The sequence below is a fragment of the Pinus tabuliformis genome, chromosome 4_2, assembly GCF_031772625.1.
Source record: "Pinus tabuliformis cultivar Carrire ecotype Pingquan chromosome 4_2, CPIR1, whole genome shotgun sequence".
NCBI classification, from domain to species: domain Eukaryota; kingdom Viridiplantae; phylum Streptophyta; class Pinopsida; order Pinales; family Pinaceae; genus Pinus; species Pinus tabuliformis.
The window spans coordinates 1,190,589,345-1,190,608,008 of NC_142304.1; the positions used below are offsets into that span (position 1 = coordinate 1,190,589,345).

Consider the following 18,664-nt stretch of genomic DNA (forward strand, 5'->3'; position numbering starts at 1 on the left):
CAAAGAAACCTTTGGCTTTGATACCATTTGCCAAGAATAATATCACGGCACAATAAATCAAAACAAATGAAAAAACAAAAAATAGAATGACACAATACAAAGCAGACTCCAATATATGTGGTTCACCTGATTTAGGCTATGTCCACAAAGAAACAACCAATCATTCTTTTTAATCTATGCAACAAAATGAAGGAATATATCCTACAACACATTTTTTGCAACTTCCTCTTCACTCTCTCATATTCGCATCTCTCAATTACAATGCTTTCTCAATAATCCATAGTCATAATACAATGCCTCATAAAAAGAGGGCTTTCTTCTAGGAAAAAAACCCCAACGTAAATTCTAGCATTATATCTACAATTTAATGATGAATGACCCCTATCGACTACAAAATTACAATATTTTGCAATAACTTGTTTCAAAAAATGTATTTCCGGAGGCACTTCCTTGAACCCCTAACCAAGGGGGACTCTAAACAATCATTTCTAGCCCTCATGGACCCCCTAGCAAAAGTAGTTGGGGGGTAAGTCTCCTACCCCCCACCCCACTCCCCCTCCCCCTCACACCCACTCCCCCCACCCCTCTCTCACACCCACCTTTGGGAACTAGGATACAAACATGGATAAAAATAAGACCTTTTAATCAAGAAGATAAATAGGCTCCATAGTCAACAATATGGTTCTTTTTACCTATCTTTGGGGTCCTACAAGCCATACATAGGTTGTATATGCTTTGGTAGGCTACCTTACATTTCCTAGAGGTTATACATTGGTTGCTAGGTGATTGAATATGTGTTGGATCAATTATTTAATTACCTATTGCATTTATAGATTAAGTAATTGGCACTTTGAATGTTGGTTTGCCTAAAATCCAACTATGTAAATGCAAAAAAAGAAAGAATACTATAACATTATATGGGCTATAAGTGGTTCATGGCTATTCCATACATCATTCTCTTTTATTCATCAAATCAATGATTTAAACCTCCACCACCATTTCCTATAATTTGGATCATATTGTCAATATAATATGGTATCCTTGGTATGGGCATAGACCCCTTTAAATCCTTAAGTAGTCTTAACTACAACTCACTCCCACGATTGTTAGTGTGGTAATCCCCCATGGCAACTCCAAGGACATATATATTTGTATTTAATTCTAAATTGGGCATTGTGTATTTTTTGAATTGTGCATGAAGGGTTTGTTTAAGTAATTGTTGGTAGTACTATCAACGTAGATTCATTTTAAACCCAAATCTATCAAGGACCTAGAGGAATAATATTTCTTAAGGTGTAATTTTGTTACTATTTAACTACATGTCATGTATTATTTCCTTCATATTAAATGATAAAAAAAAATTATACCCTCAGAAATTAGATCCATCTTGATAGTTTATGATGGATTTACGTTGTTTTTTTAAGATGTTGCCATGTATATAGGTAGTTATTTATTTATCTTGTTTATTTGTATTTTTTATTGTCATGGGCATATGTAGATGTATAGTTATTTATTTTTGTTGTCATAATGGGTTGTATAGCACCTCGTTACTCTCCATGCAATCAACTAGAATAAAGTACGTTTTTTAGTTCCTTTTTAACTAATAAAAACAATATTTTTTCTAGTTTCATTAGTAACTTATGAGCTTATTAATAAGATTTCATTGTTAAGAATCTAAATAGAAAACATTTTTTTCTACTTCCATGACTAACTCATAATCAAAAGTAAATCTTTGTTATTATTATTACTATTATTATTATTATTATGTAAAATTGACAATATTTTCTACTTCTAACTCAAAAACATAAATCTAAATTTACTCTAAAGATGACTTGGATATTTTTAATTTTTTTTTAATGGAGTATCCTTTTATTTTATTTTTAATATATTGTTATTTAACAATAACATGACAACACCCCCCCATATTGGATTGTAAAGTGTCTCTCAACATAATGATGCATATTATTAATGGAAGTAATAGATAGATGTATGTATGCAAAAGTTTACCACTAAAGTTGTTTTTGCACATATGAGACCATAGAGTGTTGTGTAAGCACTTTCAAATAATAGAGTAGATATATGATTTTTGCATGGTTGAGTAGGAGTGTCATGTAGATGAAATGCAAGCATAGAACTTCAATTGATATTTTGGATCAGAGTAATTTTTTCCTCTACTCTTGTATTAGAGGTGTCATAAGTAGAAGATAAACTCAACTTCAAAACAAATATGGAGTGCTTATGTTAAATAGAGATATTTCTACTTAATTGGCATTACAAAAAAATAGTTGAGCAATGAACCAAGTATGCAATAGAGACATCCTCTCATGCATGCTGGTGATTAGTAGTTTATAAAATCTACACCCATATTATATCAACAACAAAGAACAAATCATTCTTGATGATGGACATTAGAAATTGGTTCAGAATGAGATATAATATAAATGGATGTAGTAGCTCTAGATATCTCCCCACCCAATGACATTTCATGCATAAGTCTCAAATATGAAATAAAAAACCAATTATCTTATCTACATAGATATCCTTGTTGGTGGAAATGGGTAGGCATAGTGGATTATCTCTAAATGGGCAATCATTTGAACTTGCACATACCATTAGAAGTTTTTGGAACTAGCCTTCATTGAGAATGGAGACATTGTATCCATTCCAAGAACAAAGATTTGTGTACGTGACAAAAAAAAAATCAGAAGTTAATTTCCATAGACAATCCATGTTGGCAAAGTGGGTGGGCTATAAGACTCTCATTTATAAATTAGTTGAAGGAAAAAAAAATCTACTTTTGAATTAATGAGACCCATAAATCAAGAACAAAACAAGCATGATGAGCACTTTCACATTAATGAAATGCCCTTGCAAGCAACCTTATTGTATATATCTAGTGAAATAGTAGAAGGCAAATGGAGGGGGAAAAAGGATCCAGATTTGTGCTTTTTAAGGATTTTGGTAACTATAATAAGTTGTATGATGAATTTAATGGTGGATCGAGATAGATGCAATTTTTATGTTTGAGAGTGGGTTATTTTCCTTTGTTTAAGGTTTTTCCCACTATAAATACACATGTTTTCTATTTAAGGCTAATTTTTTACCTTACCAATATTTGATATGCATTTATTTAGATTAATTTATACTAATAATATAATATAATTACTTCATATATATATATATATATCTATATATATATATATATATATCTATATATATATATATATATATATATATATATATATATATATATATACTAAAAAATATAAATTGAACAATTTAATGTTTATAAACCATTGTCCACGGGATCTTGGATAGATAGTGCTATGTTCAGGCACTCCTTGAAGTGAAGTCACTAATTCAATTCCGGATATTGGACATGATGAAGACGTAGTCCCCTCAAGCTTACAAACAAAAAAATGTCTGTAACACATTATATTTTTACAAGATCCCATTATTATGCCTTTGGTTAAATACTTAAGAAGTTGCTAATACAAGGTGCAAATAAAGAATTTTCAAATTGAATTAAATGTAAGAAAATGCATGTAAATTTTGTATAAAATGCATGTGCATGGAATCCTATGTATCAACAATTAAAAGGAAGGAACATAAGAGTCTCGTACCAAAAACCATATCGGACAAATCTTACATAACTAATCTAATGTGAATCAATAAAGTGAAGTGAAAAAATTACCAATTAATTTTCAAGTTTGCAATTACTCCCATGAAACATGGATGAATTTGGCAATCCTAACTTGAAAGTCACCATACATGAAGGAGATGTTTTTATGTTAAGATAGATACTCATATTAGTGGCTTGAATTATTAGTGTTGTTTTATTATTATAATTTATTGACAAATTTTGAATTAATCTAAAACACTAAATGCTGCTACATTAAGTTAAGGCACGTGCCAATATTTCCTTTGAATTACCTTAGAACTAATAACAAAACAACAAGATTTTCATCCAAGCATTTCTTATTCATCATTTGCAAAATTCATTACCAAAATTTATTGGGAAGTGAAAATAAAAGGATTAAACCATGATTCAAATTTAAGTAAATATAATTTATCTCCTAATGAAAATCTCCACTACTTGGCATACTTAAAGGTATAAAACACTACTTTGGAAAAGGAAAAATGTATAACATCCATGAACTAGTGATGGTTATGTTAGATTTTAGAGGTAATAGCAAACATTTTAATCTATTGAACATAAAGTGTGATAGAAAAGATTTTGGTTAGGCATGCCAAAATCCAACACTACTTTATATAATGTGTAGCTACATAATCATATACAGTTTCACTTATTGTTATTGATGAATTAATCTAAAAACTAAATGCTGCTACATTAAGTTAAGACACCTGTCAATATTTCCTTTGAATTACCTTAGAATTAAGAAGAAAACAACAAGAGTTTCATCCAAGTATTTCTTATTCATCATTTGCAAAATTCATTATAGAAATTTATTTGGAAGTGAAAATAAAAGAATTAAACACTACATAAAGGTATGACACACTACATTGGAAAAGGAAAAAAGTATAACATTCATGAAATAATGACTTGTATGTTAGATTTTAGAGGTACTAGCAAACATTCCAATCTATTGAACATAAAGTATGATAAAAAAGATTTTAGGTTAGGCATGCCAAAATCCAACACTACTTTATATAATGTGTAGTTACATAATCATATACAATTTCACTTATTGTTATTGATGAAAGCTCTAAATCAACAATCTTTGCTTGCTTGTACGTCCATCACCAAGTCTAGGTCACAATGGTCTTGTGGCTAACCTTTAATTGCAATATCCACATGTCACAATGGACCTGTTCGTGACATTTCAAATCATGATCCATCTCATTGCAAAGCTAACCCCTCCATCCCTTTAGTTGTCTTACACAATTTGATATTTTTATCAATACATTGTAATTGCAATATTTTTGAAACCTCCCCCCCCTAACTTGATATATAAGGCTTTAAGAATTGATAGTTGAGTACAATTTAGTTGTGATATAGTCCATGTATTTGTCACATTGACATTTCTGTAATATTATTCTAAACTAGTAAGAATAATAAAAATAATTAATAATAATTGCAATTAGAGGTGATATATTCCATATATATGTCACATTGAAAATTCTGCAATGCAATTTTAAGATATAAAAATAAAAATTCATAAAAGACCTGCAATGTTCATATTTGCAAGTCCATATAAAATAAAACATATAATTACACCTAAATATCAGACTTATACATATTTCATATAATTGTTGTCCAATCCATCTTCAAATGTTTTGCCTATTCAAAACATACATTTATTTATCCAATCTAATACCACTGTTTTCAATACCATTTTCAAATATTCCACTTTATACTAAACCTTAAACCTTATATTTATTTGTTAGATTTTCACAATATTCACTGTACATATTCAAAAACTTATTTTTGGGAGTTATGCACTTTTTGTGTTTTCATGTTAAAATGGTTATTTTTTAAGGATAAATTTAAAAATAATAATAATGATGATAATTTAAGAATTTATGATATTTAATTTATGGATTTATAATAAATATCTAGTCCTAATAATAAAATAGAATATATTGACTCATTACACCTTAATAATAAAATAAAATATATTGAAGCATTACACCTTAATAATACAATAAAATATATTGATGCATTACACCTTAATAATAAAATAAAATATATTAAGCATTACACCATTATGTATGAAAATTAAAAGAAATTATGCAGTTCACTTTTCACGGTTGTTTTTAAAACATTTTATTCTAAAGAAATGTTCACTACAACTTATAGTTGTTTTCAAGAGTAATTAAAGAATCTGAGAATTGAATTAATTGAATTAGATAGATCCCATATGTAATGCCAAAACTTCATTCGTATTATAATTTATGCCAGTGAAATGTATATATTGTAGATTCAGTAAAGGAAAATACAAGGCAAGCTGAACTTTTAGTTATTAGACTCAATGAGAAATTGTAATTCAGAACCCTAAGCACCAGAATAACAACAGAATTTTGAAAGTTAAACTATTTTCAGAAAATCTGTATCTAAGCACTTGGATTTATATCCACACACAGGCATTGACCTTTCAAAAAAATGATCAAAAGCTTTGAAGTAATGGAGACTGCTCATCAACATTTTTTCATGTATCTTGGTTATTCACAATGCCTTGAACATTAATCCAAGAAAGACTTCAAGTTGATTTCAATTTAAGACATTGAAAGGTGGAAAATTTTCCTTTCGATTGATGGCATTGAAAAATGCCCTTGGAATATTATGGGACAGACATCAATAGATATTGATTATCAATGCACAAAGGGAAGAGGGAGGAGCTACAATGAGACAATTGTCAGTGAAGAATGCAATACAATAAAATGAAATTACAAGACAATTCATGCCATAAAACATAATAAAGATGAATCATAGATAGTATCAACCAGAAACACTTACCAATTTAATTGTGCTGGAAAATTCTAGCACAACTAGCTAAGTACAGAACTAATAACAAAAGAGCGTACCTTAGGATCTTGACATTAAAAAAATGCAATTGAGGAACTATGCTACTCTTCTCCGTATGATTCTTCTTAGGAGAGTTGAACCCATCCTCGAACATCTTAGAATGCTATCAAGATCCCATGTTCCTTAAAGGCACCTTGAACTATCTTCTTTAACCTGTGTACTAAAGAGAAATAATTCATTGTGTTAGACAAATGTTATGGAAGTGCTAAGTATAGCAATGCATAACAAATTAAATAGTATCCTTCAAACTCAAAATGTCTTTCATTTAATAAATTCTGTTACATTAGATTAAAATACTTGACAATGTGTCATTTAGCCTGCTTCTAAAAGAAAACCTAGAATTTATCTTAATTATTTCCACTGATTTTTCACAGACCTCATTTGCAGATTACATCTCATTGATCCAATTTTAATTGTTGATTAAATGAATGAAAATGTGTTTGCTAGACATCTCTTAAATGGTATATTATCAATCAGGCATATATAATAAATTATAAATCATCTGCAAATTATGAATAAATCTGACAAACTGAATGCTACCAGTATACCTGTCAGTATTTCCTTTAAATTACCTTGAAGGTAATTTAAGAACAGGCAAAGACAGAATTTCATCCGATTATTTCTTGTTCATCATTAACTGAATTTATTACCAAAATTGACAGGGGAAGTGAAAATAAAAAAATGAAACCATGATTAAAATTTCAACTTAATTTGATTTACATGGTAGTGGTAACTTGTATTATCTAGTAAGAAAGGTATTACAAAACACATTTAGGAAAATTAAAAAAATGAGAACATCCATGAAATAGTAGAGATGGGTATGTTTAATTCAGAGGTAACTGCAAATATTCTAATTAGCTGAACGTAGAGTATGAAAAAAATTGTGTCATGCAAGCCAAAATATGGCAAGGATACAGCGGGAACCCAGATGGAGGAGTCGCAACAACTCCAAAAACCATCAAAGTTTCATAGAAAAATACAGGCACAGGATGGCTATCGGACAAAGCAAAAATGCCAGAACTTGAACCGATTTTAAATGCAAAGAAATACAGGATAAGACTGACTGGTCTCTCCAAGAGCCCAATAATAGATGTCAGTAATCATAGGCAAGATATAATGACCAGATAGGACCAATAAGCGTCAACTATTTCGACAAACATTCAAGATGTGTTTGACGACATAGGGCAATCGTGATTGATCAGGAAGACAAATCCATGATAGCAGAGGAATACAGAATGTAATGGCTCATCAGTCAAACAGCCAAATAACATATATTAGTAACTGGAGGCAAGAGATGATCAGTGGATACAAGAAGCATAAACAATTTCCACAAAATTCAAGATTTGTTTGGAGACACAGGACAAGGATTATTGATGAAGCCAGCAGTTCCATGAGAGCCAAGGTTTAAAACCATGGACATGACCTCGCAACAGGTACACAACACACAATGTCCATATTACCTGTCCTGGCAGGACATGAGAAGCTCTCAATTTAGTGTCTGCTTCTTTAAGAAGTTAGTCAGTTCAGTGCAGTCAATATTTTTTAATGTTAGAATTGTAGCCACATGAGTCAGAGTAGTACTTATGTATGTGATTAGTTACTCTGATTAATATCAATCAATATCCTATGAGAATGCACACTTGACAAGAATTGCATGATGGAATAGTGTATCATATTACAGAAATAAAATATACAGGAGATAAAAATATAGATAGAAGTTCCTTACAGCTAATGAACAAGATAAATAATTCAAGCATTACCTGCAACATTGAGCATCCCCTCATCATCATTCCATGTGTAGAAGCATGGAGGCCTTTTTATAGATGTGAATCAGATACTTGCTAATAGCCATAACTTATCATTTTTGGAAGTCTTTGAAGTTCCAAAGACTTGCCAAACCACTTTAAAGCTTATCACGCAGCTGAAGAAATGGATCATTGTCTCACAAAGCTGTTGCAACATTGTTCCATCAGGGTCCACAATAGATAAAATACACAATTCATACTATGAGTACAGAATTATAGAGCGCCTGCAAAAGAGCTTTGCAAGCAGAAAATAAAACATCTAATTACTACCTTGAGTTGAACATCCATTCTGATTCCATGAATCTGTACAAATACTTGGCGGATGTGAGCATGAAACTTGCAAGCCCCTCTATACACAATTCATGCTATATTACAAAGAAGAAATTGGAATTTGCTACAGGAAAATCCAACAGAACTATAGAGTGCCTGCAAAAGAGCTTTGTAAACAGAAAAAAGAACATCTAATTACTACCTTCAGTTGAACATCCATCCTGATTCCATGAATTTGGACAGATACTTCTTAGCGGATGTGAGTATGAAACATGTTGAAAGCCCCTTTTGCATCTTTAGTCTTAGTCTTCTTTGAGGCATCGGGAGCCCCAAAAACTTGCCAAAACCTGAGTGTTTCATCTGCTGCAGCTGATGCAACTGTGTACCCATCAGGACTCTGAAGAAGTAAATCAATGGTAAGGGTCGTTAGGACAAATTTAAAGGGAAAACATGGATGCATGCATAAGTACTCATAAAAAGCATGAATTTTCATACCTGTGCCATATGAAGAACTCTAGCAGTATGCCCTGTAAGTTCAGTAATTTTCACCATGGATGGGTATTTCCATAAGGTTAACTGGTTCTGATTTAGCCCATGCGAACTCAATAACTCACGCTCATGTCTATTCCACAGCAATGAACAGACTTGGGAATGGGTGTCGACGGTATTCAGGCAGGCACCTGTTTGAGTGTTCCAAACCTTTATAGAACCGTCTGAACTCCCTCCACCAGATGCCAAAAGATTGTTCCGGAAGGGGCACCATGCCAAGGCCTTGACTGCGTCACAATGTTCATCTAATTGGTGGAAATATTGAGAGGAAGGATTATGGGATGCCATGCTCTTGTCCCAAATGTACAGTAGATTGTCATTTCCCCCACTTGCAAGTTGTTGGTCAGAAGGAGACCATTTCAATCCACAAACCTCCTGGGTATGTCCTTTGTATGTTTGAACAATGTGGTCACGGATGCGAACATCATGATTGATTATAATCCCATCCAGCCCTCCTGTGGTGAGAATAGGACCATTCCAAGCAAGTGCACCAACACGTTCATGATGACCTTTCAAGGCTCTTAGCTGCAATTGTATCATGTCAAATTTAGCGATTGCCATTATATTAGAATGAGAAAACCTTGGAAGAGATAAACAAGTTTTATTTACCCTTTTATTAGATTGCGAGTCCCATAACTGTACAACAGAATTATTCAACCCAACGGCAATTTGCCTCCCATCGAGTGCCCAACTAACGCTGGTAACGGGACCCTCTTCTTCATCTGCAATCAGAAGCTCAGATATAGAGCTATCAGAAGCATGCCACAAGTATACAGTGTTGTTCAGGGCTATGGACAAAACATTGGTGGAACTCCAATCCAATAGATTCAAGTAATAATCATCCAGAAGGTCGGGCGCATCCAGGGTTCTATCTGCAGACTGCAATCAACATGGATAAGTTAAATTACTAGGTGAAGGAAGAAAGACAAAGGACAATGGTCCTCAGATAGGCATATCCAGTGTGCTAATAACAAAAATCCCAAATACTTAACACAAAAAAAATGCGATCATGGCTTTGTTTGCAAAGGGGTACTTTTCCTGTACTGAAATGATTTCTAACATTATTCTGTTAAAAAAAAATTTAAAAAATTAGAATGGGCGTGGTAGCAATTTCAGCGTTGCAAATGAAAAAGAAAAATATCTGTATAACGCATTCCTCCATATGGGATAATGCTGCAGTTACAAATAGGATCAAGGGCTCTGATTCAATAACGAGTAAACATCAATGGTATTCAAGATTTGATTATGGAATATCTAGTGAAAATGACTGTAAAAAAATATGAAATCCAGGCCTACCTGTGGAATATATCTGCGTGCTCTTCTAGAAATAGGGAGATTAGGCAGCACATTTTCTTGTGAAGCCTGGGAAACAGTCGATGATTTTCCATTGAAAGAAAGAATTCTGCAATTGTTGTCAGCAGATGATTTTCCATTGAAAGAGAGAATTCTGCAATTGTTGTCAGCAGCACCGGCATTCTTCAATAAAGTGGCTGCCATCTCCTTCTTGTATGCTTTTTTGGAAGGGGAGGGGGAAGGGAAGAGGGCATGGGTATCGTCATTGTCATTTTGCCTCTGCGTGACAATCGATGGATCCTCTTGCCGGGATAAATCTGTCGCTCTGTGATACCAAAAACAATAAAACCAAATTTTGGTTCACACTTCCAATTGAATGTGCCAAAAATGGGAATGACCATGCTAATTGGGGGAATGGCATGTTTGCAGCATATAAATTATCCGTAAAAAAAAGGAGAGAATGCATACGTTGCGTTTATTCGTTGAAGCACCCTGTTTCTGCAGAGGACAGAGACATCGCTTCTCTGTGGAATGCCTGTTAGAATTCATTGAACTGCAAGGCGATTCCATTACTCCTACTCTAGTAAAACAACCTGACAAAACACAATGTATGACAAACAATCAATGTGCCTAAATTTAAATTCGCAAAACAAAAGAAATCAATAGTTGCAAAGGAATTTGAATTCAAAGAATGAGGATGTCTGGTTCTGCAAAACTTAAAAAAACAAAACAAAACAGTAGTTCCAGATGAATTCCAAGACGTCTGGTTCTCCGAAAAAAACAATAGTTCCAGATGAATTCCAAGACGTCTGGTTCTCCGAAACGTTAGCAAAAAGTATCAGAAGCCCCTGGTATCCTCTTAGCGTTCTCTTTGCCCCAGAGCAAAGCTATCTGCACAATCAGGCAAAGCAGGTCATACAGAAACCGTGAATTGATGGTAGGTAGATTTAGGCCAGTGGTCATATAGCCAAAGTAGATGTGGCATATTGTGTTTCTTGTTCCCTGTTCCCAGCATTGGCATTATTTGCGCTTCATTTTTTGGAGGCTAGCCATCATGGAAGAACACATTGTGGACTATGGGGCATATAGCCCTTATCAAGTCCAAACATTTTGACCACTCCACTCTAAGTCTCGAGGGACACTTGCCAATCTCAAGTATAATCTAGACAAGAGTGTTAATAACCCTATTAACTCTAGGAAAAACATTGAGGTGGTGATCCCTTTGTTCTATACTGAGATAGATCTCCAAATAGACCATGTAGTACATACATCATTTTTAAGCTTCGAGTGCCTTTCTCCACTACTCAAGGAAATTGAATATCTAGGTCCTTCAGAGTAGAATAGGAAGAAGTTCTCCTAGGAGGTCATTCAAAGAGTGGGATCCAAGCAATGGAGTAAAAGGTTCATTCGTGCTAAAAAACATAGGTGAAAATGGTGTTAGGGTTGGAGGTCTTAGAAATCTTACGAAAGACTATAGTGGAGTGTTTCTATGGTAAGATTATATGGCTAGAATCCCTTAAAATATGGATTGAGGATAATTGGGTTTCTTTAATGGATATGCTTTGGTGGCCCATGTTTTAACTAGAGGATGGATGTGTTTTCTTCCACATTTAGGCTTAGGTGCAGATAACCTTTCAGGTAAAATTCAAACTTGGGGGCCATTAGGTCTCGTGGTACAAAGATGAAGCATAAACTTTGACTCATCAAGGGAACCAATTTTCCACACAAACAATATGGAACATTTTGTTTGGGCTCCCTCTAGTTTCTGGGTGAAAATAAATCTCGAGTTCAATAGGAAATAAGATCAACAAATTTGTGGAGTTAGAGGCAAATTGGGACTCAAAAAATGATAGAATATGGGCATGGACTTAGGTTGAGGTGGACCTGCAAGATATTTTGTTGGAAGAAATAGAATTAGTTTGTGGATGTAAGACACTCAATATGACCCCTTGTATATGTTTGTAGAAACTTTTATTGGGTTGGTGAACTAGGTTGTGTTGACCCTACGTGCCCATATATATATGTGCATATTTGTTTTTCAGGTCCGTGTGCCTATGCTTATACGTCTTGAAGCTAGAGTGCTTGTGTGATTAAGGCCAAAGAGATTTTATGTTAAAATGCTAGTGAGCCTATCTATGAATATATGTAATCACACCCATGTTATAAAAAAATACACCATGGCTGCAAAACACCAGATGAAAAGAGTACGAGGGGGTATGACTCCATAGTAAGAAAGGTGAGGGTGTGGAATTAAGACATGGTTCATAAGCCATGTCAATAATATTATATTCCAAAAGTGACTTTATGGACATAACCAAAAGTATAAAAAAAATGGCATGTATAAGCCTAAGTCATACCTTGATTTTCTATCCTAAGTCCAAAAGTTAATGGACAAATAAGGCTATGGCAGTTCCCATGTGGTGAGGGTGAGCTCCTTGGTGACATTTGGAAAAATTACTTCATGCATACTTAAGTCATGTTTTCCATGATTGTGAGGTTTCATTCCATAGTTTTGGTCATCATTCAACCATCATCCAAACAACCATTCTTCTTGGTACTTCCCTAGTTTTGCTGAGACTAGCTGAGATATGAGCTTAGATATCCATTGAAGCTTATGACTTGTGTAAACTATTGGAAGTTCCTCATTGGAATTATGAGGGAAATACTACTTTCTCATATTGGGAAAGGATGGAGCTTGGAGGGGGAACTTGTTGGGTAAGATTTCTGAGTGTGAGGCCTGGGGGGTTCCTAGAAGATCCTTGAGGGTAGTTGGAACTCCTAGAGTTACAGTTCTTTGAGACTTCTGTGATGGACTATAGTAGAAGCCCAAAAATTGTAGTGGCATAGCCTAAAGGATTACAAAGATAGAGAAGGGGGTGCCTTACCTTGGGTAGTTTAAGCTAGGGGATGCAGGGATGTAGTTAGGGAGGTTATTGGAGTCAGCGCTTGTTTGGTACAAACTATGTGTCCATTGTTGGCTCTAGGTGAGCTTTTTTCCTTTGGTAATCATAGCCCAACTCGAAGGTCACTGACTACTAAAATATTTACAACAATGTGGTCTATGGCTAGGTGGAATATCTGAGGTTTGTAGCCACGTAGTCGATATTTACAAAGACAAGTGTTTATGTGGCTTGCGTGATATTTAGTTGGTGTAATTATCTTATTAATTATTGTTAACTTATCAACAGGTTGCACTTGATTTATGTGTTCCTAAGTCATTTGCATGAGATTTCATATTGTTATACTTGAACATTTATATCATTTATGGAGCATTATTACCTACATCATTTATATTTATGTAGTTGATAGATAATAGATCAAGTATGTAGCTCACAAAAGTTCGATGGTTGGAGGAATCCACATTTATCATTGAGAAGTAGTCATTGAGAAGTAGATCCATTAAAACAATCAATGACAAGTAAACCATATATTTAATTAGTTGACTCAATCGATAATACATAGGTGTTTGATGAGTAATGGATTCTCATGTCTAGTCGACTAGTTAGTTATCCTCATCATTCATTAGGTTAAGTCAACTTTTGGAGACAAATACTAGAGGAAAGAATTAGTACCATAATGAAAATATTCAGATACCATTGTTAATTGAGGTGCCCTATATAACTAATGGTGGATAGAAGGTTTTAGGTGTACCATAAAGTGATAGCAAAGTGTTAATTTCAGCATTGAGCCTGCATCAACTAGAGAAACAACACAAAGGAAATTCTTAGAATCATAGCTGGTTGAAAATGTGTAGAAGTCTAAAATTAGCCACGTTTTAGATTACCAAGATGACCATGGAGAGTTGGAGGAAAAATATGGTCAACTATTTCAACTACCTAGTCAATTTGTGCATTCTAGTGATCGACTAGCATTATGGTGGTAAATTCCATCGACATTCCACTGATTCAACTATAAAGTCAAGTCATATTTATATTGGAATAAAATAGTTTGTTAGTTAGTTCAATCAGATAATAAATTTTTTAGTCAGCTCAACTGATAGTCTATTGGTTAGTTGAATCGAATGATGGCCAACTAGTTAGTTAACTCAATCAATGGTTGACTAGTTAGTCATCTTGACTAATGGTTGACTCTCTAGTTAGCCCAACCAATATTCGATTTGTTAGTTACTCAACCAACATTTGACTAGTTCATTAACCTAACCAATGGTTTACTAGAATATTACATTGGTTGTGATTAACATGATGGTTAAATAACTCTACCATTTGGTCAACTCATGTTTGGAGTTTGTAATACCCCTGGCTTAATCCCCAAATTGTAATGTATATACAAGTGACACTCAAGACGATGAGCCAATACATGATAGCTAGGCTAGTGAGTCGGTTTATGTTAAGGCCAAAGTGTCTATCTGTATAAGTGTGTTAGGCTTATGGGCTAATGTATAGATGTGATTTTAAGGCTAGAGTGCCTATTTGCTTAGGCTAGAGAGCCTGTGTGCTAAAAGGCCAATGAGTCTAGTAGATGTAATATGTAAAAAAATTGAGTTTCATAAAATAACACCATAGTTACAGACTGTGGGATAAGAATAATATGAAGGGCTAGGACTCCACAAGAGGGAAAAGTGGGGTTGTGAAACTAAGACATGGTTCCTAAGCCAAATAATTATTACCAATATAAGATTCCTAAAATAACTTTAGTTTATGATGTTAAAATCTATAGTAACATTATAATATATTTTAATGTAATATTAGTTATCCTAAGCTATAAATAAAAATTAAATAAGGCATTGCACATTTTCAATGCTACTGATGAGATTTTTGTGTCTTCGCTAAGGACAAACATACAAGGACTAGCTACTATACCCTAAGGATATTTGGTGGATCTAGGTACAAGTGCACTTCTCCTTGGGTTGCTTTGGGGAATGAAAGCCCTAAAGAGAGAAGTGTAGGTATAGGTGTCCTTGTGTGGGGTTTGGAGGGTACCTAGAAGCCCCTGAGGGTAGCTAAAACGCTTAGAAACCATAAGACTTGGAGATTCCCTAACTATCCTAAGTTGAAATCCCTAGAAGGATAGTGGCATATCTCGATGGACTGTGGGTGTCACATAGGGGGTGCACTATCTTGGATTCGGTAGATTGATAGGGAAGTGAAAAAGTGAAGGAATAAACTTGATCGATGATTGATTATGGTTGTAATATGGTTGTTATGGAGAATTTGATATTGATTTCATGAAATGTATCTATCATGAGTATGTGACTGGTTGCATATGGATTATATGTCGCTTACATGTTGATTTTATGTCGCCTACTTACATCCTTGTATGTTAGGTTACATTCTTGAATATGTTGATTACATGTATCAGTCTTGTAGGTTGATTACAAGAATTGATCGCTTATGTTTGACTACATGCGTTTATGCATATGTGTAGTTGATTAGGCATTTCTTATGCATGTTGTTGGTTTCATGGGGAAATGTGTACAATGGAGTAATGGTTGTTGTCATGCATGAGTTCATAGCATGCATTGTTGATATGGCCTTGCATTGATGACTGGACCCTAGCTAGAGTGACGTTAATATGTTGATACATTTATTTGTGTATGTCTATATGATGTTATGATTATGTTATACATGTATCACACTGATTTGGTGGTCTTAGAGACAAGGTATTCTCCTCGAGCTATACCAAGGTATGTCGGTTTATTTTGATTTGGTTTATCTGACATATTATGCATTACAGAAGAAATATCAAATGGCTAGCAAGATGGTTGAATACAAACACTCTCCCTATGAATCCAAACAAAAGTAGGGTGTTGGGAATCCTTTTGGTTTGGAAGTTACACTGAGAAGCTTGAAGGAAGAGATAAGGAGTTGTAAGGCATATCATGACTAGATCATACATGCACAATAAAAGCAGGTAGAGGTTAATGCTATAATTCTTCAGAGTTTATCAGAATTGCAGCGACAAGAGTCGCCTCAGATCAGCCATGGATATGAGGATGGAACTAATGGGGCATATGGCAGTAGGTCTCCTAGTAGACCTAGGTCGGATAGATCTAACATAGTGAGAGATGGCAGTTTAATGGACACTCCCGATAGGAGGGGCGATGAGTACATGTACTATTCTAGTTCTAGTTTTGATAGACATCATGATTGTCATAGCTATCATCCTTACTCGAGATGAAAAAATTCTTTGAGTTGCATGAGCACATAGATAACATGAAGGCTAGAATAACTATATTCATTTTGAAAGCTAAAGCATACATCTAGAGGGAAGATGTTAAGCAGGTCAGAGACATCAGGACAGATGACTTGAGTTGGCAGGAATTCAAGTGGATTTTCTGGAAGAAATATTTGTTAGAGAGGTACTACGACATTAAGGCTAAATAATTTTATGTGATAAAGATGGGATCAATGACAGATGAGGAGTACACCACCAAGTTTTTGGATTTATGTAGGTATGTACCATATCTTACTGATGAGAATGCTAAAGTTCAGATATTTGTCATTGGTTTTCCATTAGCATTTAAAGATCAGATTGAGTATGATCAGCCTGGCTCACTTGAGCAAGTCATTAGGAAATTGAAGCATTACTATGAGAAGTCAAAGCGTAAGAATGAATCTCAACATGGATGGAAGGGAAAAGACAAAGGTAGGGGTAAATGGTAGCCTAAGAGGACAAGGCCTCAAAATGCAGATGGGAAAGAAAATATGGCACCACAAACGAGATTTAATGTAGCAGGATAGGGAAATGGGTCACAACAACAGCAACAACAGCATAGAGGTGAGGGCACTGGCTGGTTGGAGTGTTGGACATGTGGTGAAGAACACCTTAGGAGATATTGTCTGCAACATCAGGGTGGAAGGCCTAATATATACAGTGCAGAAGAGGCACATGATTTAGGGAATGTTGGTGAGAGTATTCGACGTATCTATGCAGCAGTGGACAACAGGTAGGCAGAACACCAGGCATCTATCATTGAGATGGACGGTAAGGTTTGTGATCAAGTTATTTCTATTTTGATTGACCATGGATCTAATTATAGCTATGTTAGTCCTAAATTGGTAGATAATTGTGGTTCGAGTAAGGAAATGCATGCAAAATCTTGGTTAGTGCAATTGGCTATAGGTACAAAGAAGCGAGTTCATAATTGGGTAAGATCTTTTGCATTTGATTTGAATGGTATGACTACCGCAACACATCTAAATGTGTTACAGTTGAGATCATATAGTATGTTTTTGGGCATGGATTGGTTGCATCTTCATAGAACAAAGGTAGACTGCTATGACAAAGAAATTGAGTGTGTTGATGATAATGGGGAAGCAAGAGTTTTGCAGGGTAATAATAAATCCACATCAGTTAGGATGGTGATAGTTATGCAAGCAAAGTGTAGCCACGGGAAAGGGTGCAAGCTATTTGTAGCACACATTTCTAGTGATAAGGGTAAGGAGGTTGAGGATGCAAATGTGTTGAACAGGTATCTAGTTTTGCAACAGTTTCAGGATGTATTCCATGAGGACATTACCGAGTTTCCAACTCACAAGGAGGTAGACGTTTCTATTGAGTTAGTTCCAGGGGCATCTCTAGCATTGGAATAACCATACAGGATGAGTTGGTTGAGATAAAGTTGCAGTTAAAGAAAATGTTGGATAAGGGATACATTAGGACAAGTGTATCACCTTGGGGCGCATTGTTCTTGTTTGTGAGGAATGAAGATGGTACTATCATATTATGCATTGATTACAGGGAGTTGAACAAAGTGACTATCAATAACAGTTACCCTTTGCCGAGGATTGATAACTTTTCCATGCAGGGATTCAATCAGCAGAAGGGAGCATCAGTGTTCTCGAAGATCGACTTGAGATCTGGATACCATCAGGTACGCATCAAAGAGGAGGGCATTTACAAGACTGCGTTCAGGACCAAGTATGGGAATTATGAGTTTATTATTTTTCCATTTGGATTAACTAATGCTCCAGCTACATTCATGTGCTTGATGAATAGTTTGTTGCGTCCATATTTGGATAAGTTTTTTATTGTGTTCATTGATGATATACTGGTATATTCTAAAAATGAGGAAGAGCATGTCGATCATTTAGCAACATGGTTGAGGTTGTTGAGAGAGCATCAGTTGTATACTAAGCTCTGTAGGTGTAGTTTCTTTCAGACTGAGGTACATTACTTGGGGCATGTTGTCTCCAAGGAGGGCATTGCAATAGATCCAGAGAAGATAAGATCCATCATG

General features: G+C 34.6%; 1 protein-coding gene and 1 long non-coding RNA gene across 2 annotated transcripts; both read right to left on the reverse strand.

The window, feature by feature from the left end:
- Positions 1–6,428: 6,428 nt before the first annotated feature.
- LOC149173933 (uncharacterized) lies at positions 6,429–8,630 on the reverse strand. The gene is made up of 2 exons (XR_016259715.1): positions 8,308–8,630; positions 6,429–6,707 (listed from the first exon to the last, which is right to left on the reverse strand). It is a non-coding gene; the product is annotated as an uncharacterized LOC149173933 (long non-coding RNA).
- A 26-nt stretch (positions 8,631–8,656) lies between these two features.
- On the reverse strand, positions 8,657–10,775 carry LOC149173934 (cell division cycle 20.2, cofactor of APC complex-like). The gene is made up of 4 exons (XM_089428040.1): positions 10,468–10,775; positions 9,781–10,050; positions 9,118–9,696; positions 8,657–9,019 (listed from the first exon to the last, which is right to left on the reverse strand). Exons 1-4 carry the CDS (start codon positions 10,666–10,668, stop codon positions 8,873–8,875), a joined length of 1,197 nt encoding a protein of 398 aa, XP_089284166.1. The 5' UTR covers positions 10,669–10,775; the 3' UTR covers positions 8,657–8,872.
- Between the last annotated feature and the right edge of the window lie 7,889 nt (positions 10,776–18,664).

Excerpts from the sequence above, each read along its gene's own strand:
- LOC149173934 (XM_089428040.1), bottom strand. The coding sequence starts at position 10,668 with ATGGCAGCCACTTTATTGAAGAATGCCGGTGCTGCTGACAACAATTGC. Across the intron at positions 10,051-10,467 it reads CACGCAGATATATTCCACAG|TCTGCAGATAGAACCCTGGA; the intron begins GTAGGCCTGGAT and ends TGTTGATTGCAG. Across the intron at positions 9,020-9,117 it reads GAGTTCTTCATATGGCACAG|AGTCCTGATGGGTACACAGT; the intron begins GTATGAAAATTC and ends TTACTTCTTCAG.